The 26,072-nt window shown below is 42.1% G+C and overlaps 1 protein-coding gene across 7 annotated transcripts in view; it reads right to left on the bottom strand.

Annotated features, from left to right (window-relative positions):
• Positions 1 to 26,072, bottom strand: part of LOC135219822 (baculoviral IAP repeat-containing protein 6-like) — a gene marked incomplete at its 3' end in the record, with an annotated part of 560,877 nt that overhangs the window by 442,070 nt on the left and 92,735 nt on the right. For all 7 annotated transcript variants that reach the window (XM_064256914.1, XM_064256918.1, XM_064256921.1 and 4 more), the window contains 5 exon segments: positions 11,194 to 12,293; positions 12,675 to 13,017; positions 13,526 to 13,745; positions 13,872 to 14,000; positions 23,534 to 23,799. In XM_064256914.1, the coding sequence (XP_064112984.1) occupies positions 11,194 to 12,293; positions 12,675 to 13,017; positions 13,526 to 13,745; positions 13,872 to 14,000; positions 23,534 to 23,799 (2,058 nt within the window).

Here is a 26,072-nt window from a genome sequence, read left to right as displayed (position 1 = left end):
CTCAGAGCTGCCGCCTCCGAAGGCGAATCTTCGGCTTCGGTGCGGGGAGCAGGGGCTGCAACTTGGGAAGAAGGTTCTAATTCTACGTTAGTATTAGGATCCACATCCAACTCACTCATTCTAGATCTACTAGAACTTCTAGAGGAAGCCTTACGCACTCTATCTATCACGTTCCAACTTCCTAACATAAGAAGAGAGAGCCTTATATTCTTCTTCATTCAATCCCTTACATTCACTACAAGGGTTAGCAAAAGAACATTCAATCCCCCTGCATTTCATGCAAACCGTGTGGGGGTCTACCGAAGCTTTCGGCAACCTCACCTTACATCCTTCATTCACGCAAACCCTAAACAAAAATGATATTGTTAAGATACAATAAAGTTTTGTACATACTTACCTGGCAGATATATACTTAGCTATAGACTCGGTCGTCCCGACAGAATTTCAAAACTCGCGGCACACGCGACAGGTAGGTCAGGTGATCCACCATTCCCGCCGCTGGGTGGCGGGGTCTGGAACTATTCCCGTTTTCTAAGCCATAATTTCTCTTCCACCTGTCTCCTGAGGGGAGGCTGGGTGGGCCATTAATCGTATATATCTGCCAGGTAAGTATGTACAAAACTTTATTGTATCTTAACAATATCATTTTTGTACAAGTAACTTACCCAGCAGATATATACTTAGCTGATTGGCACCCTTGGTGGCGGGCAAGAGACAGCTCAAAACAAAATAATACTTAAACTAAATACATTAAAAAACAGGGAAAAAACAACCTATGTTCTTGGATAACATAATCCATAGTTCCTACCTTATTGGGCTGAAGACTTCATGACTACTGTCGATGAGTCTGCTTGCCTCAAGAGCTTCAACGAGGAATGAACCTATGGTTGAATAACTCTTTGGATCGTGTCAATGGGGGCTAGCCCGCTTACGCGACCGAGCCTATACTGGATCGTACCAATGGGGGCTGACCCACTTACATGGTAGAGCCTTGACCTTTTGTCATATCAATGGAGACTCGCCCTCTTACATGACAGAGTTAAGGTTATTAAACAAATCACAAAGAGCACTGAAGCAATCCCGATCACCTGACCATGTTAGTCTTGTTACAATCTATGAATTGTAAGAGGTCCCTATTCCCTCTGACAATTAACCAATAAAAACAACCACCAATAAACAGTAATTTAAGCCTTAAACTAAATAGGAAGGATTAGCCTCAGCCCCTTCTCCCAGCACTGAATTCGCAGAAACATACGCTCCCAGAGCAAAGCACTTTTCGTACAAAATTTTAACGTCTCTTAGGTAATTCGAGGCGAACACCGAATTACATCTCCAAAATGTCGACTCTATAAGAGTCTGAAGCGACCATGTTTTGTGAAATGCCATAGACGTAGCTATGGCTCTCACTTCCTGAGCTCTCACTCTGAGAACCTTGAAATGCTCTTCTTCGCATTTAAGGTGAGCTTCCCTTATTACATCTTTTATGAAGAATGTAAGGGCGTTCTTAGAAATCGCTCTTTTCGGATCTCTTACAGAGCACCAAAGACTTTCTTCTGTACCTTTCAGCAACTTCTTCTTCTCCAGGTAGAACTTGAGTGCCCTGACTGGACACAAAAGTCCTTTCTAGTTCTCTCCCTGTTAATGAAGATATTCCTTTTATCTCAAAGCTTCTTGGCCAAGGCTTGAGGGATTTTCATTTTTCGCTAGAAAAAAATGGTTGAAAGGAGCAAATCGCTGAATCTTTCTTAAACCCCACTTTACCTTCCAAAGCTTGCAACTCGCTCACTCTCTTGGCTGTTGCTAACGCAAAAAGGAATAAAGACTTTCTTGTTAAATCTCTAAACGAAGCTGCGTGAGACGGTACAAATTTTTCCGACATTAGGAACTTGAGGACCACATCCAAGTTCCAGCTAGGCTTCTTGATTACATGTTCTTTCGTGGTCTCAAAAGACCTTATAAGGTCATGAAGATCTTTATTGTTTGTCAGATCTATTCCTCTATGTCGAAAAACTGAGGCCAGCATACTTCTGTAACCCTTCACTGTTGAAACTGCCAGGTTACAGTCTTTTCTCAAATATAGGAGAAAATCTGCGATTTCAGTTACAGAGGTACTGGAGGAGGATATTTTCTTTTCCTTACACCATCTTCTAAACAACTCCCACTTCGACTGATATACTTTAGAAGTGGAGACTCTTCTGGCTCTTGCAATAGCCTTCGCCACTTCTCGTGAAAAGCCCCTTGCTCTGACAAGTCCTTCGACAGTCTGAAGGCGGTCAGACTTAGAGCGGGGAGGTTTTTGTGAAACCTGTCGAAGTGGGGTTGTTTGAGAAGATCGTTCCTTAGTGGAAGCGATCTTGGAAAATCCACTAACCACTCCAGCACCTCTGTGAACCAATCGAGAGCCGGCCAAAAGGGAGCGATGAGGGTCATTCTTGTTCCTTCCGAGCAAGCGAACTTCCTCAATACTTCTCCTACTATCTTGAAAGGAGGGAAGGCGTAAGCGTCCAAGCCCGTCCAATCTAGCAGAAAGCTGTCTACTGCTACTGCTTGAGGATCCGAGATCGGGGAGCAATAGGTTTCTAATCTGTGATTCTTGTTGGTCGCGAACAGGTCTATATTGGGCCTTCCCCACAGATGCCAAAGTTGTTGGCAAATCTGAGGATTGAGAGTCCATTCCGTGGGTAGGACTTGTTCTTTTCTGCTTAACAGATCTGCCCGGACATTTTTTTTCTCTCCCTGCACAAACCTTGTGAGGAGAGAGATGTTCCTTTCCTGTGCCCAAATCAGCAGATCCTTTGCTGATTCGTACAGGGAAAAGGAATGCGTCCCCCCTTGCTTCTTTATATAAGCGAGGGCTGTTGTGTTGTCCGAGTGAATCTGAATCCCCAGACCTGAGACCTGTTCCTCGAAATGAACCAAAGCTAGATGAATGGCTGTTAGCTCTTTCTTGTTTATGTGCCAGGACACTTGTTCTCCTTCCCAAATGCCTGACACCTCTTGCGAACCTAGGGTCGCTCCCCACCCTGAATCTGAGGCGTCTGCAAACAACGCTAGGCGAGGGTTCTGTAAGCGAAGGGAGATTCCTTTGCTTAGTTTCTGTGGATCTAACCACCAACAGATATTCTCCTTGATCCGTTTCGAGATTGGAAAAGTCTCTCCCAGATTGTTGGACTTCCAATCCCACTTCTCCTTCAGATAAAATTGAAGGGGTCGTAGGTGAAGTCTTCCTAAGGAAACGAACTGTTCCATCGAGGAGAGGGTCCCCAGCAAGCTCATCCATTCCCTCGCGGAACAATGTTCTTTCCTTAAGAAGACTGACACCTTTTCTAGGCAGCGTTCTCTCCTTTCCTGCGAAGGATACGCTAGAAAATCCCGAGAATCCATCTGAATCCCCAGATAGACAATACTTTGCTGGGGAGTCAGCATGGATTTCTCGTGATTTACTAAAAGTCCTAAGGACTTTGTCAACGTTTAGAGTAACTAAAAGGTCCTCCAGACATTTTTTCTCCGATTGGGCTCTTATTAGCCAATCGTCCAGATATAACGAGATCCTGATCCCTTCCAGATGTAGCCAATAAGCTACATTCTTCATGATGTCCGTAAAGACTTGAGGGGCAGTCGAAAGTCCGAAGCACATCGCTCGGAACTGGAACACTTTCCCTTGGAACATGAACCTCAGATACTTCCTTGCTGCCGGATGAATTGGCACATGGAAATACGCATCCTGAAGGTCCAGGGACACCATCCAGTCCCCTGGACGAAGAGCAGATAGAACAGAGGAAGACGTCTCTATTGAAAATTTCTTCTTCAAGACAAAGAAATTCAGGGCACTGACGTCTAGAACTGGTCTCCATCCCCCGATGCTTTCGGTACCAGGAATAGCCGATTGTAGAATCCTGGAGACTGGAGATCTTGAACCAGTTCTACCGCTTCTTTGGAAATCATCTGTTCCACTGCTTGCAACATAGCAAGCTTTCGGACCGGATCCGAGTATCTTGCGGTTAACTCCCTTGGAGTTGTCGTCAAGGGAGGATTTTCCCTGAAGGGGATCAAGTATCCTTTTTTCAGGATAGAGAGGGACCAGGAGTCCGCTCCCTTCTGCGCCCAGACTTTGGCAAAGTGGAGTAGCCTGGCGCCTACTTTCGTCTGGAGGACTTCCTGCTCATCTAGACTTCCCGAAGGACCTTCTAGATGGTCTACTCCTTCTCTCTGGTCTTCTACCTCTAAGAGGGGCTCTAGAAGAGGAGGCACCTCGAAAGGGCTGAACAAAAGAGGGTCTCTCTTTCTTCTCTATAGGCACTGCCGGCCTAAACTTCTTGGCTGAGTGCGTGAGGAGATCTTGAGTTGCCTTCTCCGTAAGAGATTTAGAAACCTCTCTAACCGTCTCTTGTGGAAAAAGGTGCGGGGATAATGGTGCAAAAAGAAGAGATGTCCTTTGCAAAGGTGATACTGCTCTTGCTAAGAAAGAGCTAAAGACAGATCTCTTCTTTAACACTCCCGTTCCAAAAAGAGAGGCAACTTCCACAGAACCGTCCATGACCGCTCTGTCCAGGCAAGCCAGGACGCTCGAAAGTTCCTCCATGGAAACAAAGTCAGTGTCCTGAGCTCTCTTCGCTAATGCTCCTAAGGCCCAGTCCATAAAGTTGAAGACTTCTAGGGTTTTAAAGAGGCCCTTTAGAAGGTGGTCCAGCTCACACATGCCCCAAGTCGCCTTAGCAGACAGCAACGACTTCCTCCTAGCAGAGTCCACTAAGGAAGCAAAATCCGCATCCGCGGAAGAAGGCAGACCTAACCCCATCGGCTCTTTGGTCTCGTACCACCTTCCTGGTTTGCCTGTTAACTTGGAAGGAGGGCAGGAAAAAACTGTCTTGCCCGCTTCCCTTCTGGAAGTCAACCACTCTGAAAAAGTTTTTAATGCCTTTTTCATACAAAGGGCGGGGCGCATCTTGACGAAGGAAGACGATTTGAGAGCTTTAGTGCTGGACATCAACGATCCTGGTGAAGGAGGGTCCGCAGGATGAAGGGAGTCTCCGAACTCCTTTAGCAGCAAAAGAGAAAGTCTCTTGTAGTCAGAAACTGCTACATCTACTGGCTCTTCGTCTTCCGATACCTGGTCCAACTGATCTACAGAAGGAGATCGTTTTGGAGTGATCTGGCTCTTCCCGGGAGAAGAACTCCTTTCCCGAGAAGGGGAGCGCGGAACATTAGCACTCCTATACGAAGAGTGAGGCTCCTGTCTGTCGGAAACACTCTTGTGCCTACTAGACTCTTGTTGTCTAGGTTCGTCAGGTTCGTGGCGCTTGCTAGGCTCCTGGCGTCCTGATTCAGGGCGCTTGAAAAGATCCCCGCGTCCTGATTCCTGACGCTTAACAGGCTCTTGGCGCCCTAACACTTGACGCCTAACGTACTCCTGGCGTCCTGTTTTCTGGCGTCCTAACTCCTGGCGCCCTGACTCCTGACGCCCTGACTCCTGGCGCCCTGACTCCTGGCGCACTGACTCCTGGCGCCCTGACTCATGGCGTCCTGGCTCATAGCGTCCTGATTCCTGCCTTCTAGCAGAATCCTGACGTCCTGAATCCTGTGTTCTAAGAGGCTCTTGACGCCCTTTCTTGCGTCTTGCTGCCTCTTTGCGCCTGTCTGGCTCCTGGTCCTGAAGACCCAAGGGATCCTGATACCTAAATCGGTTTTCCGGTTCCTTGCACCTAAACCGATCGAGACTTCTGTTCGATTCGCTGCGTCTCAGAGGGCGCTTCGGGGAAGACAGCCTATAGGGCGAAAGGGCTCTTCTCTCAGGAGAACAACTCCTATCAGACGAGTCTCTCGACGAAGGCGATAAACGCCCTGGAGATCGTGAGAGTTCTCTCCTATACGAAGCAGGACGCTTAGCGGAACTCTTAACCGGGAGCGAGACATCCTTCCTCCTTGTAGAGTCCTTAGCAAAAGAGCCTACGAGCGAAGCTAACTGCTCTTGCAGATTAACCAAAAACTTCTTGGTCGGATCCTGAAGAGCAGGCTCCTCTTGTCTAGCCTTCTTAGGTCCCGAAGGCCAATCCTCGGGAAAACGCTCTGGGCTGGAGTCAGCCGCGTCTCCTTTAGGCGCCTTCCAGGCTCTCTTCAAAGGGCGCGAAAGGGAGGCCGAACTCCATCCTCGTTTAGGAGAGGAAGAGTCTGAGGCCGAAAAACACTCCTTTAGGACGCCTTTTCTGCGGCAATCCGAGGCAGCCTGGGACTTAACAACAGGATCTGCCGAAGGGACGCCTGACCGTTGGGGATGTTCTGCATCCTCCCTGCGGCTTTCGACATTCCTCCTCCCCTGGTCCTGGGAGTTTGGAAGAGGTCTAGGCCTAGGAGCAATGAGGAACCGGTCAGACGCCCCCTCCACTGCACTGGGGACACTGCACAAATCACTATCACCACTCTTACCTTGGTTTAGAGCTCGTAGCTGAGCTTGAAGTTTCTTAATTGAAGCTTTTACATTTTCCCTCTCTGACGAAGAATCTTTGGATTCAGAACAGGGAGAAGCAGCTGAGGCTAAGGGAAAATTGTTAGAAGGAGAGTTAATTTCTTGTTCTAAGGAGCAAGATCTACTAGATGACCTAGCTGAAGCCTTTCTCACTCTATTTCTCTCAAGCTTCCTAACATATGATGATAATTCCTTCCATTCAAGCTCCGTAAGGTTCTCGCATTCCACACAGGTGTTAATAAAAGAACATTCATTCTCCCTGCATTTAGCGCAAATACTATGAGGATCCAATGCCGATTTAGGCAGCCTAACCTTACAGTCTTCCCTACTGCAAACTCTAAACATAGGTGAAGCCTTAGCGTCAGACATCGTGAAAGAGTAGTCAAAACCAAAGTCGAAAAACAGTCCACAATAAGCGTATGCCAAGCCAGAGAAAAAACAGAATACGTCACCAAAAAACCAATCCAAATTCTCGGCAAACGAGTTGAAATCCAAGATGGAGGAACGAACAATAGGTGTTGTCCGTTCAACCGACAGAGAAATTATGGCTTAGAAAACGGGAATAGTTCCAGACCCCGCCACCCAGCGGCGGGAATGGTGGATCACCTGACCTACCTGTCGCGTGTGCCGCGAGTTTTGAAATTCTGTCGGGACGACCGAGTCTATAGCTAAGTATATATCTGCTGGGTAAGTTACTTGTACAAAACCGAAGTTTTAACTACCGAATCTAGGTCAGACATCGTTAAAGAAAATCAAAATCAAAATCAAACCGGTCCACAATCAGCGTATGCCAAGCCAAACAAAGCGAATACGTCACCAAAAGAAGTCCAAATTAACTCCAGGCAAGCGAGAATCGAAAAACTATCGAGAGGAACCGACAACAGTTGTTATCGTTCCCGCGACAGAGAAAAATCTGACAAGCTTACGGGAGTGGTTCGTACATCCGCCACCCAGCGGCGGGTAAGGTAGACCACCTGACCTACCTGTCGCGTGTGCCGCGAGATTTGAAATTCTGTCGGGAACGTCGGAGACTATAGCTAAGTATATATCTGTCAGGGAAGTTCATGTACAAAAATAAAGTTTTATACATACTTACCTGGCAGATATATACTTAGCTATGGACGACGGAGTCTATAGCTAAGTATATATCTGCCAGGGAAGTTGAATGTATAAAAATTGCATTTTATGATGAAATCGATAAAAAAAAAAACAGGAATTCGTGGATATTTCTCATGGAAAAATACCGCAAATAATGCAGGGAAAATTCCAGAGAGAAATCCGTGAATGTGTGAGTACGTGACTCTGGAGAACGTGAATACAGGGGGTCCACTGTATACCATTTTTATTATTATAATGAAGTTCAGTATAGCGAGTCATATTCATGACTCAAATGAATCACCCATCAAGTTTTTCCTAACATAAAAGATAAAAATTGGAGCACAGTAACCTTGGTTTAGTTGGATGGCTAAGATCTATACTAGAACAGAAAGCACTGCAGTTGGGGCTGAAAGAATGCTGCAAAGAACTTTTACTAGTAGTAGTGTCTTCAGTACTCCCTCACAAGGAGCACTGTACATGGTAACCCAAGAAATGACAATTTCTTAACTAATGCCTATTTTATCCTGAAATTAACATCCACTTACAGTTTAACCATTTTTAAAAATAAACAGAGCTGGCCATCAAATTTCCAAAGTGTAAAGAAATTTCTAAGCCCTTTTAATGCTTTGAGGAAATAGAGTATTGTAGCTCACTGATATAACAAACTGCAGTACGTCATATACCTCTGGATATATATTGGTGCAAAATGGAAATAATAATTTGAGGGTTTTTGTCCCCAGATCGAGCACTGAACTGTTTCTTTATTAATTTGCATTACTTTCAACTCTAAAAATTATGCTAAAGCTTTTACTGTCCAACAGTTCATACATTAATAATAATGCTTTTAAATTACTTTACGGGTAAAGTTTCTTCAGACAAATAACACTCTTTGTACCATATATTTCCTTGTATAAGACGACCTTTATATAAGACAAGGTAAAAACTCATGGCAAATTATCATGAATTTATCTCATATCTGCAGTAGAAGACGACTTCTAAATTACAAAGCCTAATGTTTTTTGGAGAAAAGTGATTATTTGCAAAAATTAAACATTACAAATATACCCATAATAATGATGACTTAAAGGTTGTTTTACTGTTGTGTCCAATTAAACTGCTACTATTACTATTATCACATTGTTACTGTAATACAGAATATAAACATCATGTACATTTGCATTTGATATTGTTTACATTCTCAAAATCTCAGCTGATTGAGTATTATCGATATCTTCATTGCCACCAGTTATTAGAGGAGCTATAATTCCGATAACTTTTCTTGTTAATTGATGAAGTTTGGTTGAAAATCTGCACATATTACTTCATTGTATAAGCATATGGTGCAATTTCTCCAGTTACAAACATCACTTTCGCCTGCCCATTATTCATTTTATTCAGCCTCAGCTATACCCTGCAGCTTTAACTCACTAGTATTCTTTCTCGAGATCTCCACTGCATGAGGGATGAAGAAAAATGTATTTAATTTTACTAATGGAAGCCACTATTGAGAATCGGCAGTGTTTAACTACTTGCTAATTTAATGGAGCTAGTTATGGTAAATGACATCAGTAATCAGCTGATTCTCAATTCAGTAGTTTGTCAATAAAGGCTTCATCCATAATAATTCTAAAAAATGGAGTTTTTTTTAGTGGAGGTTGCAGGAGTATCATTAGTATTAGTATCGGCATGGGTTCTGCTCTTGGCAGGGGCCTGATAAGCAAAAGCCACCATTAACCGACACTTGGTGATTAATGGTGCAGTTTTAGTTAATGGCACTATAACTCTATTATCAGCACCCCAATAACCAAAACTCAGCCCGTCATAGCACCATAAATTGCTGATTTTACCAACTCTGTTGATAACCAGGACTGCCTGTGTTGCCTTGTTAAATTGTTACACTGATAGATATCCACTTGTAAAAGTTGAATAATAGTTGTATTGAGAAAAATGATAATTTTAATAAAACTTAGTTTAACTGTATCTACTCATATTGTATTTATTATTGTGCCTATTTCAATACAGGCAGTCCCTGGTTATTGGCAGGGTTCCGTTCTTGCCAGGGTGCTGATAATCGAAAACTGCCATTAACCGAAACTCTGTGATTTATGGCGCTTATGGTGCCAAGTTTCGGTTAATGACGCCTCTGTTAGGTGTTACGGTGCCATAACTCTATTATCGGCGCTGATAACCCAAACTTGGCCTGTTATGGCGCCATAAATCCCCAATTTTACGTCGCTAGACAAGCGCCATACAACTGGATCGCCATTAACCAAGTCCGCTAGTAACTGGGGCCTGCCAGTATAAGAACAGTGATGATGCGCCATTTGCATTCTCGTTTTTTTCACTCTTAAAATAATCAGCTGATCACACTGTACTGATATCATCAATGTCTTTAGTTGTCAAATGGAACTTAATTCAGATACATTCCTTTTGTAAATTATTAAAGCTGGGTTTAACAAAGGCAATTCTATATTGTGTTTTTCATACATATGTGGCCTAAAAGGGAAACCATTGTTTTGTTTACATTTCATCACGTGGCCTAACAGGGAAACCATTGTTTTGTTCATGTTTCATCGCTATTCTCAAACAACCACTAACAATACAATAATGAATGATAATTATCGTACAAAATTATCGTTCATGTGACTGAATTGTTCTAAACAGTTACAAAACAGCTTAGCGAGCTGCCTCACCTGAAGTTTGCTGCAATTTTGTTATTAAAGCATGGGGGAATGTGAAAATATAAATTCGATGTTTAATTTCTCAGCTGGGATCGCACAGATAGAAGTTGGTTTTATTGATATATAATTATTCCTCAAATAGGCTATTTGTTAAGAAGATATGCCAATAATATATAAGGCAAAAATGGTTTTATTACCTTCATTATCAGTTTATTTCATAGTGAATCATCATGTATGTGGTTATTGCACCCAGGGCGAGGCTAGCCTACTGATACACATCTTAATTAAAGGATTGATTTTTATGAATTGTAGTATAAAATGACACCCATTTTTTAGGGGTGAATTTTTGGAGTTAAAGGTTGTCTTATGTGCGGAAATATACCGTAGTTCCATTCGGCATATGTGCGGAAATATACCGTAGTTCCATTCGGCAACTAAAGACAGCAATGATGGCGGTAAAACGCAATCACCTGATTATTTTAATATTGTAAACAAAACCAGAATACTAATGGCAAATAACCATTGTGAATGCAATATGATTAGATACAGTACAATTGGATTATATTTCTTCTAGCAACTAATGGCAATGTAGATGTCTGTAGTACTCAATTTGCCAAGATTTTGAGAATGCAAACAATATCAAATGCTAATGGTGTACAGTGACATTTATATTCTATACTAATACAGTACTAAAATGATAATAATACTTGCAATATACTGTAATCGATACACCAAGCAAAACAACCTTGATTTAAATCATCATTACATACCATAAATATAGTTGTACTTGTAATTTTTGCAAATTATTACTTTTTTATCACAGTGTAGGCTCGGACGCATTAATTTGCTACATCAGTGAGCTACTGTATTGTCAAAGTCAGTTATATATCACTTTAAATAATGAGAAATTCTTAAAAAGCAGCAATAATGAAGACAATTAAGAACACAAACCTCTGGAGGCAACATCAATAATTTCTTGGTCACCAATTCCCACGAAGTTAAGAGTCTCGTATTCAAAGGTTCTTCTTGCAAGCTGACAACTTCACCACCACGATACACTCGATACACTATAACAGCACCATAAACTTCCCTCACTCCCCCAACAGCACCATCACTACCACTGTCTGTGGGTGCGCTTCCAGAACTATTACCACAGTTTAATAGGCCATCACTCGTGCTCAGTGTCACTACAATATACTCCCCACAAGGAGTGGGAACTATTTGGTCCACTGTTAAATGAAGCTTGACACTATTTAACTTATGTGGCAAAGGAATACACTGAATGCACTTGGGTTCCTTCTTTAAAATGTCATTCTTGGAGTCCGGCTCGGATGTTGTAGTTGACACCACATTATCTTTGGCTTTAGACTTAGGAATACAAGTTGTCCCCACTTGGGATGTACCTTTACTTTTGACAAATAAGTTTGGGGGTGTAAAAAACAAGTCATTAGCTAAAGGATTAGACCACAGAAGTTTTGCCTTAGGGTGTGGTATAATTGTAGCATCCCCAAATGTTCCAACCTTCACAGTGGATTTTTTATAGGGTCCCTGATTGATAGATTTTGTGGCCACTTTATTGCTTGTAGTTGACTGTGACACCTTCACATTCAGATCATAAACAAGCAAATAGGGCACAAAGTTCTGCTGGCCACTGGATACAGATGTTGATACAATGGCAGACTCACTCAATGACGCAGACTTTGACGGCACTGCCACACAATCAGATTCAATGTCTTCCTCTGTTGAGCCTCGTCTAGAAGAATCTAATTTCATTATATCTAAACTTTCAGCTTCTCTTTGGCTAGCCTGATTAACATTATTTAACACCTGGACTAATCCTACATCACAAGTTTCCTGACGGTCTCCACTTGATGCCCCAAACAATTCATAACGTCTCAATCCCACCCCAACGACCAAGCTAGACCGTGCAGATGATGTCAAGGCAATTGCTGCACCCTTGTACCTCTGAGATACTTCATTAGGATCTGCCAATACACACAGAGATGATACCCTTACGTCATGTGAGGGACGCGGAGGAGCAAAGAGTTCATCTGAAAAACAAAAATCAAATTAATGACTAAGATCAATCAAGATTATGTACATTTAGAAGGAATACTATTATGGGTCAAAAAAGTTTTGCACCGTTGGCGATGTAATAGCATTTGACTTCATGCCAATAAATGTCTGTTTACAAGTTACTTGCGTATGGAGCACAACAACAAAGACACCCGATTAATATTTCCCATTTTTTCAATGAAAAAAAAATCTTATGGTAGCTATCGCAATACCCATTTACATAAATAATGCATTGTGAGAAATTATTAACATTTAAAATCACATGCATACAAAGATGTCCAAAAAAAAAAAAATAATGCTACATTATATTGCAAAACCCAATTCCATCATACATTATCCTTGAGGATCCAACTCACCAACAGCTATATCATCCAGGGGCAATTCTACCACCTGTGAAACTGGTGCTGGTGGAGAGGGTGGAGAGGTAGGGGGTAGCGTTGGTGAAGAAGGGACAGGTGATTGCACAACAGCATCAGTGTCAGCAGTAACAGTGACTTGTGCATCAGTTTCAGAACAAGGTCCAGGGAGATCAACATTGTCTTCAGTGCCAACAGAACCATTTTGTTCATCTTCTCCCCAGACCCATGCCTCACGGGGAACAGGGGGTTGCAGGGGAACATCTGTGTACCCTATGGTGTCTGAGAAATGCTTGTCTAAAATTGTTGAATCGGAAGGATCAATTGAAAAACTAACTTCTTTCTGTAACGGGAAATTCAGTGCAAAATACCATTAGTAACTGGAATAAAGTAAAATGTGAAAAGTATTAAGTATAGGCTGGTGAGGAAATTACTATAGTACACTATATCTTTTAAGAGCTTACACAATAAAAATAACCATCTCTGTGCTCAACACAAGAATTATAATGCTGCATATGTAAACCTAGTCCTGGGAGCTAGTTAAATTTTTTAATTTACAATCAACTGGTTTGACAATTTAGCCTTAATACAAAGTACAAAAAATACCATTTCAAGGCATGTTTCCATTTCTTTTCCTGCAAGGTCAAGTTTCCCTAAAAAAAAAAATTCTGCTACTGAATTCTGTGGGCAACAGTATTCAATTGCATCCTCTGGCAAATATTTTCTTTAAAAAAATTGTCATAAGATACTCAGAAAATCCTATATAACAACAGACCTTCAGGAAAATGGAACAAATTCTTAAAACAACAAAACTTTGTCAGCATTTAAACTAATCAGTGTTAATGACTTACTTTTAATTCTTTTACAGTATTCCAAACTACAATACTGCCATGTCTCGTTGCTGATGCGATGAACTGGTGGCTGTTTGTGTGACTAATATATGCAACTTCTTCTGCCCTTTCACTATGGATCAAAGCTGGGCTAGTGGCATGTGTGACTGATAATGGAACATTGTGCGTGTATTCGCCCTTCACAAAAGGGCAGTTTGGGGAATGGCGTTCGTGCTCAGACCTATGAAAAAAAATTATATATATATAAAATTAAAAAATGCACAAATAAATTAATTAAGTCTCCACATCAAATCAAAACCCTATCTCAAGCACTTCAAGTACAACTGACCAGAATCTTAATACAAACCATGGTTCATCAGTAGGCTCCCAATACACAAGGCATACACTACATATGAAGCACATTGCCCGGTCATCATCTGGTGCAATTGGCTGATGGAAAAATCCAGCCTGAGCCATCTGTTCTGGCAATGCCCACCTGAAATTAATAAGAAAAACATATTTCTAAAATGCAATAAAAGGGAACAATTTTAAATTTATATCTGGCCATTCTTTCAATGTAATTTTCTTCAAGCTACAATTTTCTCCATTTTTTACACACAAAATACCACCTTACTAAATCAAAACGCCCTTTGTTGTTCTAGAATAGGAAATCTCTTTGTCTCATTTGTGCCATAGTACTAATACTACCTATTATACCTGTACCATACTGTCAATAAGTGTGGTTCTAGCTGACAATCAACTCATTAAGACATATCATTCACTGCCTTGGCAAGTGAAAACAGCTGCTTGGAGGAAACTTACAGCGGAAGCTGTGAGGGAGGTGCTCCCAGTACAATAAAATTTCAATATTTTGAGGATATCAGCATTTGAAAATATGAAACGGTGACTGGATTGATAAGGCTGTCAATGGAAACATAAACTGTCAAGAACTTCCCAGGCCTTGTAAAATTATCTCATAGGCAAAATGTAGTCAAAATATGCTAGTGAGATACAATATATTTTCATTGTATGAGGAAGGTTTCTTGTCACTGAGGAAATAAAGAGCTAACAAATACACAAGCACTTAGTAAAGCTGGAGGCACTCCAACTTTAAAGATGTTAGTCCACTCTAAATCAGGAAAATCGGGCATTCATAATGAAGAGCACTCAAACCACAGTCACACTATCTCCACACATGCCAATTCTAAAGTGTAAAATATGAAAAAAGCAGAAAGGCTATGAGTGGCTACAAATACACAATCCTTTATCCAAAATTCTAAAAACTGAAACCATTTTGTGGAGAGTAGAACATCAATTCATAAGGTTGATAGTTTGGTGTGCTAACAGCTGACCTGAGTCATCTGAGGGTGTGTTGCTACTCAAATTATTTTTCTTAATATATCCCATGAATTGACCTTGGAAAATCCCAAGATTCACAGAGAAAAAAAAATCCAAAGATAATAAAATAATTGTACTTCAGCCAATCCTTAGTCCTATCCTAAATACATTCATTGCATAAGCACTGGGTGCAATTTCTCCAGTTCCTAACGTTACTTTTGCCTGGCCGTTATTCGTTTTATTCAGCCTTAGTTATAACCTGCTGCTTTAATTTACTAGTATTCTTTCTTGAGATCTCCATGGCAAGAGGGATGAACAAAAATGTATATTTCATTTTTACTTATAGAAGCCACCATTGAGAATTGGCAGGGTTTAACAACTTGACATTAACGCTCAATAGTTACGGTAAATGACATCAGCAATCAGTTGTTTATGTCAATACAGGTTTACAATAGCTCCATCCAGAATTCTAAAAACTGGAAAGTTGTATTGAAAATGATGGTTACTTGCTCTACTGTATCTAATCATATTGCAAGTATTCTCGTATTACAATATATGAACTGATCGATGATCCGCCAGCTACATTCTGGTTTTGTTTGCAGTCTTAAAATAATCAGCTGATCATGTTATACCAATATCATCACTGTCTTTTGTTGCCGAATGGAACTTAATTCAGATACATTCCTCTCCTAAGTTATGAAAGCTGGGTTTAACAAAGCCACTTCTATATCATGTTTTTCATACATACATTGCCTAAAAGGGAAACCATTGTTTTGTTTACGTTTCATTGCCATTCTCAAACAATAATGAACGATAATTATTGTACATAATTATCGTTCATATGACTGAATTGTTCTAAACAGTTATAAACAACTTCTGTTCTATTTATAAACATACAGGCAGTCCCTGGTTATCAGCAGGGGTTTTGTTTCCGACGCTGTGATGATAACCGAAAATCAGCGATAACAGCACTGATCTCTGGTTATTGGCACCAATAAGCAGAGATTGTGCATATTGAAACTGCAAATCCAGTTATTGTTGTTGGTAAACAGGCCCAATAAAACCAGATTGTTAATAACTGGGAACTGCATGTATATGTCATGGACGGCACAAAGTTTGAACGTTGCCTTGACTATGATTAATTGACTGTTGATGGCAAAAATTACTTAATAATTTCATTTATATAAATATATCTTTGTGAAAACAAGAAATTAACAATAATTTTAACTTTAATACAGTGGTATGAAAAATCACACACTGTGTCGTAGTGATGCGTCACCACTTGAGAATCATGTTCCTGGATTATCCTCAAATGTATGACTGCAAGCTGATGTCGGCATAGTGACAATAAAGAACAACCCAAGATCGATATGATGAAATGTATTTTATAGTCTCACTTACTGTTAAAATTCACAGGTTGAAATAAGTGTACTCTTGCATTTTACAGAATGTTTTTGTTGAAAATAATGTGTTTGTGAACATATAGTCTTAACTGTCCAACTATTTCATTACCGATAATCTTAATTATCTCAAATTTATTTAACAGTACATATACAGTATTAATATAAGTAATAATAAACTATAATGAAAGAACATGAAAAAAGGAAAACAAATGTTTTTGCTGCAATTTTAATGTTGGATTATGTTCCTGACCTCACAGTTCTGACTGGTTATAGGTAATTACCAGCTCATTCTACAACACAGATGGATCTGACAGTGAGAACAATTATCACAGTGGGTGTGGACTTCATACTTTAACTTAGAAAATCTAATTGAGCAATCCTTCACTCAACAAATCCTAAATGAATTCTCTGATAACAATAATTTTCTAAGACAATTTGTATTTTTCATAGCTCCAAACCTGAGGTCTTAACAATAGGATAATTTATAGCGCCTAGCTGGATCCGGTTAAAAAGCAGTTGAAAGCAAGGAATCTTGTGATATCTGGCAATGCATGTGTAGATCGAGTGAAGAGTGGTCAAGGACCACGCACCTATGCCACTGCGTCAGTCTTTCCCAACTCAGGATGTCTTAACAAACAGAGGGGCAGCTAGAGGCAGGCAGTATAATGTTAAGACCTCAGGTTTGTAGCTATTAAAAATACAAATTGTCTTAGAAAATTGGTCATATTATGCCTGGTTGGGTTGGTAGGCCCCATTTTCTGCCTTCTCACTTGCAGGTAGCTCAAGTGAGTCTAAGGTTTTCCAGTCATTCTTATTTTCAGCCATTGTGAGAGGTTCTTTTCTCAGTGGTACTGATTGAAGGAACATTATGCTGAGTATTTATGGTCTCTTTTTGAGTTAATGTTGTTATTTGTTCATATGCGAACAAACCTTCGGTCTTAACAATAGGATAGACTCATACTTGGAGAGAGGTACAAGACATCCTAAAATGGCTGGGGGCCTACCCACCAGTACAGCTTCCAGAAGAAATGACTTCTGGAGAGGGACTGAAGCCCATTGAGAAGCTAGATGAATTGATATCTAACCACTCAGACCCCGAGTGACGTACAATGATGTACGGGAGAATCATTGTATAGGGAACCAAAGAGAAACTTTGATTGTCCAATAGCAAACCAATACACCAGGGTTTGTACTCCTCCCAACTCATCCTTGCCAAGGAGTGGAGCATATGCTACCAATAGAGGGTTTGATATTTTGTATATTAAGCAACCACACTACAGTATGACTACCTTACTCACCTGTATCAGACCAGTCCAGTGAATAACGTGTCTATTCCTTAACCCACCCAAAGGAAGAAGGAAAGGTACAAGAGAAAGAAGGAGACCAGCCAACTCACTCATTCTCTCATCCACACAATCATCTTAGGTAAGATACAAAAGTGCCCTGTTAAGGGCAACTATGAGTTACACAACCTGTTGGGCAGCCACCACAGGACCCAGGGAAAACGTGTCCGAAGATCTGTGGGCAACATCCTTAAGATGGAAAGAGGTGAACGTGGACTGGCGTAACCAAGTACCAGCGCTCAGCACTATGTACAGCCAAGTTCTTTTTGAAAGCCAGAGATGGACCAATACCCCTAACGTCATGCGCTCTACCCTGCACAGACGTGGTGGTGGAATCATCAAGTCAAGTATGCCTGTCTGATGGCTTCCCGTATCCAAAAAGAGATAGTATTCTTAGACATCTCTTTCTTTGTATGGCCTGTGCTAACAAAGTCTGCATCAGCCTGGTCTAAGGTGCTGAGTCCTTTTAAGATAGCAACGTAGGGCCTGGACAGGGCACAACAAAAGCTCTTGAGCATCACCACCCACAAAGTCATTCAGTGATGGAATGGAAAACGAAGTGAACCTGTCACCGTGCACAGAGGGATTTTGGGTCTTGGCCACGAATTCCAGAACAAATTTGAAGGACACAGACCCCCAACCCCTGGTGTGCTTCACATCATAGCTTAGACCATGGAGCTCTCCTACCATCTTGGAAGATGCCAAGGCCAGAAGGAAAACTGTCTTGAGCGTCAAGTTCCTGTCAGATGAGCGACGCAAGGGCTCATATGGACTCTTAGTGAAGCTCTTGAGAACCAAGGAAACATCCCACATCAGAGGCTTGAGCTCTCTAGGAGAACTTAACTGCTCAAACCCCTTAACTAGCAAGGAAAGTTCCCAGGAAGAGATGTCAATACCTCTAAGGCGTAACACCAAACTCAGGGCAGCCCTGTAGCCCCTAATGGCAGAAACGGACAAACGATTCTCATCTCTGAGGAAGGTTAAAAAGTCTGCTATTCACTGAATGGAGATTGCGAGTGGAGAAAAACTCCGTTTACGACACCAATCACAGTAGATCGCCCATTTGCCTTAGTAAACTTCGGAGGTCAACTTTCTGAGACTGCTGGACATATGCCCTGCTGTTCTCTGAGAAAAGCCTCTCGCTTGGAGGAGATACTTGATAGCCTCCAACCATGAAGAGACAGGGATTCTACCGACTGGTGGAACCTTTTTGCATGCGGCTGACACAGGAGATGTCGCCAAGGGGAAATTTCCCTCAGAACCTCTGACAACAATGACAGCAGATCTGGGAACCATTCCACATAAGGCCACAGAGGGGCTACCAAAGTCATCCCGAGACCCTGTGAACTCATTAGCCTGTTCAGAACTTGATGGATCAAACAAAATGTAGGGAAGGCATACACCTCCAGGTTGTCCCAGGGATGTTGGAATGCCTCCTCTGCTAACGCTAAAGGATCTGGGACCAGAGAACAGAATATCTCCAGCTTCCTGTTGAAGCTAGTCGCAAAAAGGTCCCCAAACCTGGAAGAGCTTGTCTGCTACCACCTGATGAAGGGACCACTCTGTGCCTAGGATCTGATCCCGACGACTGCATTTGTCTGCGACCACGTTCCGTTTGCCTGGGATATACCTGGCTGAGAGCTCTACCAAATTGCTGACTGCCCACTGGTGAACCTCGACGGTCAAGGCGTGAAGTTGACGAGAAACCAGGCCTCCCTGCTTGTTCACACAGGCTACCACCGTAGTGTCCGACATGAGAACAACAGAATGACCTTCTACCTTCTCCAAAAACTCCTTCAGACCCAGGAAGGCTGCCTTCAACTCTAAGACATTGATATGTTGCTGTTTGTCCTCCAAACGCCTGAAGCGATGCAGCCGCCTAAATGACGAGCTGACTGATATGGTTCCGACAGGAAGTCGCGCGCCACCACTCGCAACTTCTCCAATCTCTGATCCGACGGGAAAACTTTTGGAACTGTCGTATCGATGACCATGCCTAGGTAGAGAATCCGACTGGGTACGAGTTTCAACTTTCCCTTGTTGACTACAATGCCCAGTTCCAGACAGAACCGAAGTAGACGATCCCTGTCCTGCAGCAGCTTTTCCCTGGAAACTGCCAAGACCAACCAATCGTCAAGGTACCTCAGCAAACAGATCCCCTGAGCATGGGCCCAACTTTACACGAGAGAAAAGACCCTTGTGAACACTTGAGGGGCTGTTGTCAGCCCAAAGCATAGGACTTTGAACTCGAAGACATTGTCCCCAAGAGAGAAGCGAAGGAACTTCCTGGACATTGGATGAATAAGGATTTGGAAGTATGCATCCCTTAAGTCTATTGACAGCATGAAGTCGCCTTCCCTCACAGCTGCCAACACCAAACGCAGGGTCTCCATCTTGAACCGTGTCTTCCTGATGAAGTGATTCAAGGTGGAAAAGTCGATCACAGGTCTCCATCCTCCCGACTCCTTGGGCACCAAGAAGATGTGACCGTAAAACCCTGGATATGGACGCACCACTTCCTCTATCGTATCCTTGTCCAGCATCTTCTGCACTTCCTCCTGAAGAGCCAAGAACTTCAGAGAATCTGGAGGATATGCCTTCCTGAGCTGCGGCTTGTGCAACAGAGGAGGAAAGAAGTCAAATGGCAGTAGGTACCACACCCGAAGGACACCTACCACCCACTTCTCCGCCCCATAACTCTGCCACTTGGCCCAGGCACCCCCCAACCCATGGCGCAGGAGAGGGAGAGGCGCCTAACCTACCGACGGCCCCCTTTACCTCCACCCCTTGGGCCCCTTCTTGGCTTAAAGGAATGAGAGCGAAAGGGATGTTGGTCCTCTGACCTAGGCTGAGCCGAACAGGAAGGCCCTGCCGAAATCGAACTCCTCTAAAGCCTACCACAGGGGGAGGAGGAGGAGCCGGACGTCTCCGAGGACGAGACTCCGAGTTAGACACGGCCTGGTGCACCAGTCTGTCTTTGGTGTCAGCCCGGCGCCAGTCTATCACATTTTCCAGCTCAGTCTGAGGAAACAAAAATTGGTACTCCAACAGATCTCCATTTCTCAATGCCAGCAACTGATCTCTCCATCCTAGATAAAACTGCATCTCTTCTAATCAGGAGGAGGTTAGCCCATATATTATCACTGAGGTGAGCCACATATGAAAACGCCTTGCCTCCGAACTGCAAGACTGGCAAGCATGGATGCAATCACCAACACTTCTGGGGACCTGTCAGAAGCTATCTTGGCAATGACCACAGACCAGAAGTCCAGCCAAGAAACCATCTGCTACATGGAGGTTGCCGTAAATTCCAATGCTGAGGCATCTTGTGGAGACAAGGACGGAGCCACCGACCTCACTTGCTCCAAAGTTAATCCCGGCTTCAGGAATGACATCTGGGATAAGATGACGCGACATAAAAAATGCAGAGTTCGTAGCATAGTACTTCCTATGCCTCGTGAGAGGCGGGGGTAATAGCTTGGCAGAGCCCATAGAGCGAAGCGAACTGTCACGGTCCGAAACAGAGGCGTTAACCTTATGCAAGACCGACTGGACGTGCCCCGACAAGGGAAGCTGAAGAGATGATTTGGGATCCTTCGTAGTTCCCATTAAGGCTTCCAAGCAAGAAAGAGTGTAAGACGACTGAACCTGAATCCTACTTTCCAAATTGTTGAACCCACAAACGAGATCGACAACTTCCGAAAAGGAAGGCAAAAACTCTTGCATCTCCCTCCTCCTGCTCCGGCAACGGAGACCAACAATGAGAAGAATATGTAGGCTCCTCTAAGGCACCTTCCTTAATGGAAGGATCAGCAGTCAAACAGCCAGAAACACCAACTAACCTGTCTGGGCTGGGTCCACGAGCCGGCTCCCGAGACGAACCCACTACAACACTAGGAACATCACAACACACTCCTCCATCAGATGACTCATTAACATGTCTGTGAATGGTCAAGGGCGTGGAAGACGTACGAACATGAGTTGGAGAGGAATCCTAACACTCGAGATCGAAGGAGAATACCCCAGAGTCGAACTCTTGGAAGCACCAGGGAGAGGGGCAGGCAAACACTCCTGCTGCACCTACTCCGTGCTCACCACCTTCGACCTCTTGACAGGCGCCTTGAAACCCTTATGGCAATGAATAGGCCCTGGGGAAGTAGGAGCACTTGCATCATGTGCACAGACAGGGGAGGTTGCAACACGCTCGCAATGTGGGCGGATGAGGGAGGCTGCAACACGCTAATGATTCGATGTAGAGGACGAAGCAGCCACTGCAGACTGCACAAGGGAAGATACACTAATACTCTCCGAAACACCAGCACTCGAGAACACGTCCTCGTTGTTCCTCCCTCGTAGACGAAGAAAGAGCAAAGTCCTTAGCCTTCCAACGCTTGATACGCCGACGTGGCGAAGAGGGGGAAGAGGGAGAGAAAGACAGCACTGGTTTCTTATGTGCTCTCTTCGCAGGAGGCGGGGACGATGCAACACGTTTCCTTCCAGTCCTCCCAGCCAACAAGGAAGCCAACTTAACATCCAAAACAGAATCCAACCTCTTAAGCACCACCTGGCATATAACCTCAGACTGATCTGCAAGAGAAGGCTCCGATGGCATGGAAGGGAGATGCAGCTACTTGGGCGGCAGAGATGATGTCATGGGTGAGAAAGGCAGTGCAGAGGAGACGACTGGGAGTGACGTCATCAATGGAAGTGACGTAACAAGTGGTGATGACGTTACGGCTTCTCCTCGGTCTGAAGGGGAAGTTGACGCCACTAGTGGAGGAATACACAACAACTGATCCCATGACGTCATCAACGGGGCTGACGCCACGGCTCCCCTCCAACTTGAAGTAGTGGCAACAGACACTGACGGAGCAATACCAGATGGCTGACCTCGGCTACCCACGAAGACGAGGCCGGGGGAAGGGCCTGGCCAGCCTGAGGAGGTGGGGGTAGCGAGCCTCCATAATGTGCGCTAGCATCCCCTCCAAGGACGGGGGACCCCCTAGCCCAAGCGTCTTCCAAATCGCTGCCATCTTGGACGCCTCCGAATCTGGAATAAACGAAAATGATAAAAAAAGCCTCCCCCTTCCCGGGAATCAAATTAACTCCCGAAGAAGAAGGGGCGACATTACAAAAATCACCCTGGGGGCCTCCCGATACTTCCAGCGATGAATCAATGGAAGAAACAGAAGGAGACACAGGCACAACGCTACTATGGGGGGTGAATACTGCAGGAGACGAAACATCGGGAAGAGGCAAAAAACCTTCCCATGAAGGAAGAGTCAAAACCCTCCGATGCTCTCTCTTACTATAAAACGACTTCCACTGCTCTTTAGGCCTTGCCCGGCATTCCGTGCAAGGATTCGTTATAGTAAAAAAATTAGAACAGCACCTGCTACATGTGATGTGGGGATCGGTCGCCGCTGAAGCCAAAAAAATGAGAACACGGAAAACCTGGAATTCTGGGGCACACACATTGACGAGGCTGAGAAGGAGCAGAAGCAGCCATAATATCAGCCACACACACACACACACCCTAAACATAAACGAAATGGACAATGAACCGGGTAAAGGCCGAGAGAGGTCAACCACAACTCTCGCCCAGGCGGTTAAAGAAAAGACAGACGCAGTGGCATAGGTGCGTGGCCCTTGACCACTCTTCACCCGATCTACGCATGCATTGCCAGATATCACAAGATTCCTTGCTTTCATCTGCTTTTTAACTGGATCCAGCTGGGCACTCGAAATTATCTTAAATTGTTAATACCGAAGTTTTCTTTGCGTATGAACAATATAAAATTCTTTTTTTAAAACACTGATAAAGTTAAGTTTATATGAATATTTTGTAAATTTTACTGATATATGATGATGATGATGATGATGAAAAAATAGGTCTGAACAATGAACACAAAAAATTAAACCACAAATCAGAGCAACAAACTTACTTGTAGTTCATGTGAGGCCATTTGATGAATGTAGCTAACCTAGCAGCTTCACTAAACATGGCATCTCTATCAGGTGCACTATTGCCAGGTGGCCCCTGTCCAGTGTCTGGTGTTGGAGGAGGCAAGAGGTGAGCCAGACGGTGTATGAGGGCCGAAGCAATGGAGAGAGCTGGAGTGTATTTCGTTAAACGTTTAAGTTCACTAACCAAACCTACACACACACTCCTCAACACCCCCAGTGGCAGTTCCAGTCGCAGCGTGCTCCACTGAAAGAAAAAGTATACCACTAAAGACAACTGGCAGCAATTAAAACTTTCTAATTCACTTTTCTAATTAAATTTTCTGTTTTCAACAGTAAGTACAGAAATGCCTCTCTTATCCTTTCAATTACAGCCATGTTTGATATTAATTAAGAGAAAATTTGGAGTGTACATATGCCAGTCTACTCTAAACCAAGACATAACTTCCATATTTGTAGCTTTCCTGGTACAAACATCACCCCCACCCCAAAAAAAAAATTAAAGTAAAATAAAAAATAAAGTATCTTAAACTAAAACTATCTTTTTTAAACAGACCTACTATAGTACCTATGCGTTAATATATATGAGTGAGGAATATCTTCATGATGACTGCCACTTGTCTACAACTAGCAATATAACCTTTCATAAATGACCAAAAAATACACAGCATTAAACACATTCTCTACATGAAAAATACTAGGGTAAAACTAGGGAATACTGTATACATAGTCAACAACTTACTAATCAAATTTACCCAAACCCTCGCATGACTTCTTACTGAGGTACTATATATAGGGCCTACCACCAGCAAACATTCTCAATAAATAAAAAACCCATACAACAATAATAAGGCCCCATACATCATGATAGTACCAACCATCCCTACTTAACAAAATTTCCCTTGAAATACCCCATGCAGAAATGTACATAACTGTACCAAGTGAAATGCACAAATGGGTATAGTACTTATGTTAATCAAACTAAGACTGATTACATTTAGTAGTAAGAAGCACGGCATGCAATTACATCAGTATTAAGAAGCACAGCAAGCAAACTTATAATAAATATTCTCTAATACACAGTGCCCTTTTAACCACAAATTCAAGAGTAAAAGAAATAAAGAACTGAACAGATTCTATAATGTACTTATGGTCATTCAGTGGTCAGTTTAGGGACTGATTTTTGTGGCCTAAAAGATAATCTTCAGGGACTTCCCCAGTTTAAGAGTGACTTTTAAAATAAAAGAATCCATAAAACATACAGCCAGTGTTTGAGACTAAAGTGGAACATTAGTGAAATCATCCAAAAACAAAGGGTAACCTTACATGAGTATAAAATCCAAATATTGACATCTAGTTTAGTGTCCCCAATTGTAACTAAGAACTGTGCAAAACACTTACATAATGCAGCATGTATTATATTGTAAACATCTTAAAACAAAATGTTATACAATCTAGTAGTATACAGTATTTGTTGCTACCAGACATGTTGCAGAAGTTCTAGATAAATACAATACATAAGTATTTTTTTCCATTGTCTTAATAGAAAATTTTGTAAAACAAAAGACTTTTGCTTCCCTTTGTTTCCTCTCACTGCCTCGTGGCCGCATGCTTCCCCTCGTTTGATTGTCCCAGACAAATGAAGTCGTTGCATACCTCAGTGAAACATTAGAGTTCCTTTGCCCAAGTGTTAGAGAACTAATCAATACTAATTTGGGCAAGAAATCCTTTTTTCTTTTATCTTGTTTAATCTGGGATCCTTTTCCAGATTCCCTGAGTCACGTGCCAAGTCTCTCTGCCCGCAAGTGTTGCATTCCCGCAAGATTATGAAACCAGCTTTCACAAATTCCATTTTGAGCCATCTATTATCCATTTGTGAGAGATTATAAGTCCACGTGGGGACCAGTAGCATTTACTTTTCTCCAGGACAGTACGAGCCTCTTGTAAATAAATAGCTGTAAAGTATTTAGCTGAGTTTCTGGCGACCTGTTCCTCTAGAGTAAATTATAACTATAAATCCGTTTTACGGTAAGTTACAAGTAAATTCACCTTGTTCTCCCTTAACTTTTCCTGTTTACGTATCGTATATAAAATAATTTTAATAAAATCAATTAAGATATAAATTTAATTATAATAATATAATATATATATATATAATATATAAAAAATATATATATATATATATATCTAATAATATAATATTAATATATAAATATATATATATATATATATATATATATATATATATATATATATATATTATCTAATAATATAATATTATATTAATATATATATATATAAGATATATAGTAATATATATATATATATATATATATATATATAATATTTAAATATTAGTATATATTATAATATTATATATATATATATATATATTATATATTAATATATATATATATATAGATATATCTATAGATCTATATATTATATATAGAGATATAGAGAGATAGAGAGATGAGAGAGATGATCTTATATATTAGATATTATAATATAGAGATATAC

The sequence above is a fragment of the Macrobrachium nipponense genome, chromosome 1, assembly GCF_015104395.2.
Source record: "Macrobrachium nipponense isolate FS-2020 chromosome 1, ASM1510439v2, whole genome shotgun sequence".
NCBI classification, from domain to species: Eukaryota; Metazoa; Arthropoda; class Malacostraca; order Decapoda; family Palaemonidae; genus Macrobrachium; species Macrobrachium nipponense.
Note: the sequence above shows the minus strand (reverse complement) of the source record. Positions and strands in the feature narration are given on the sequence as shown.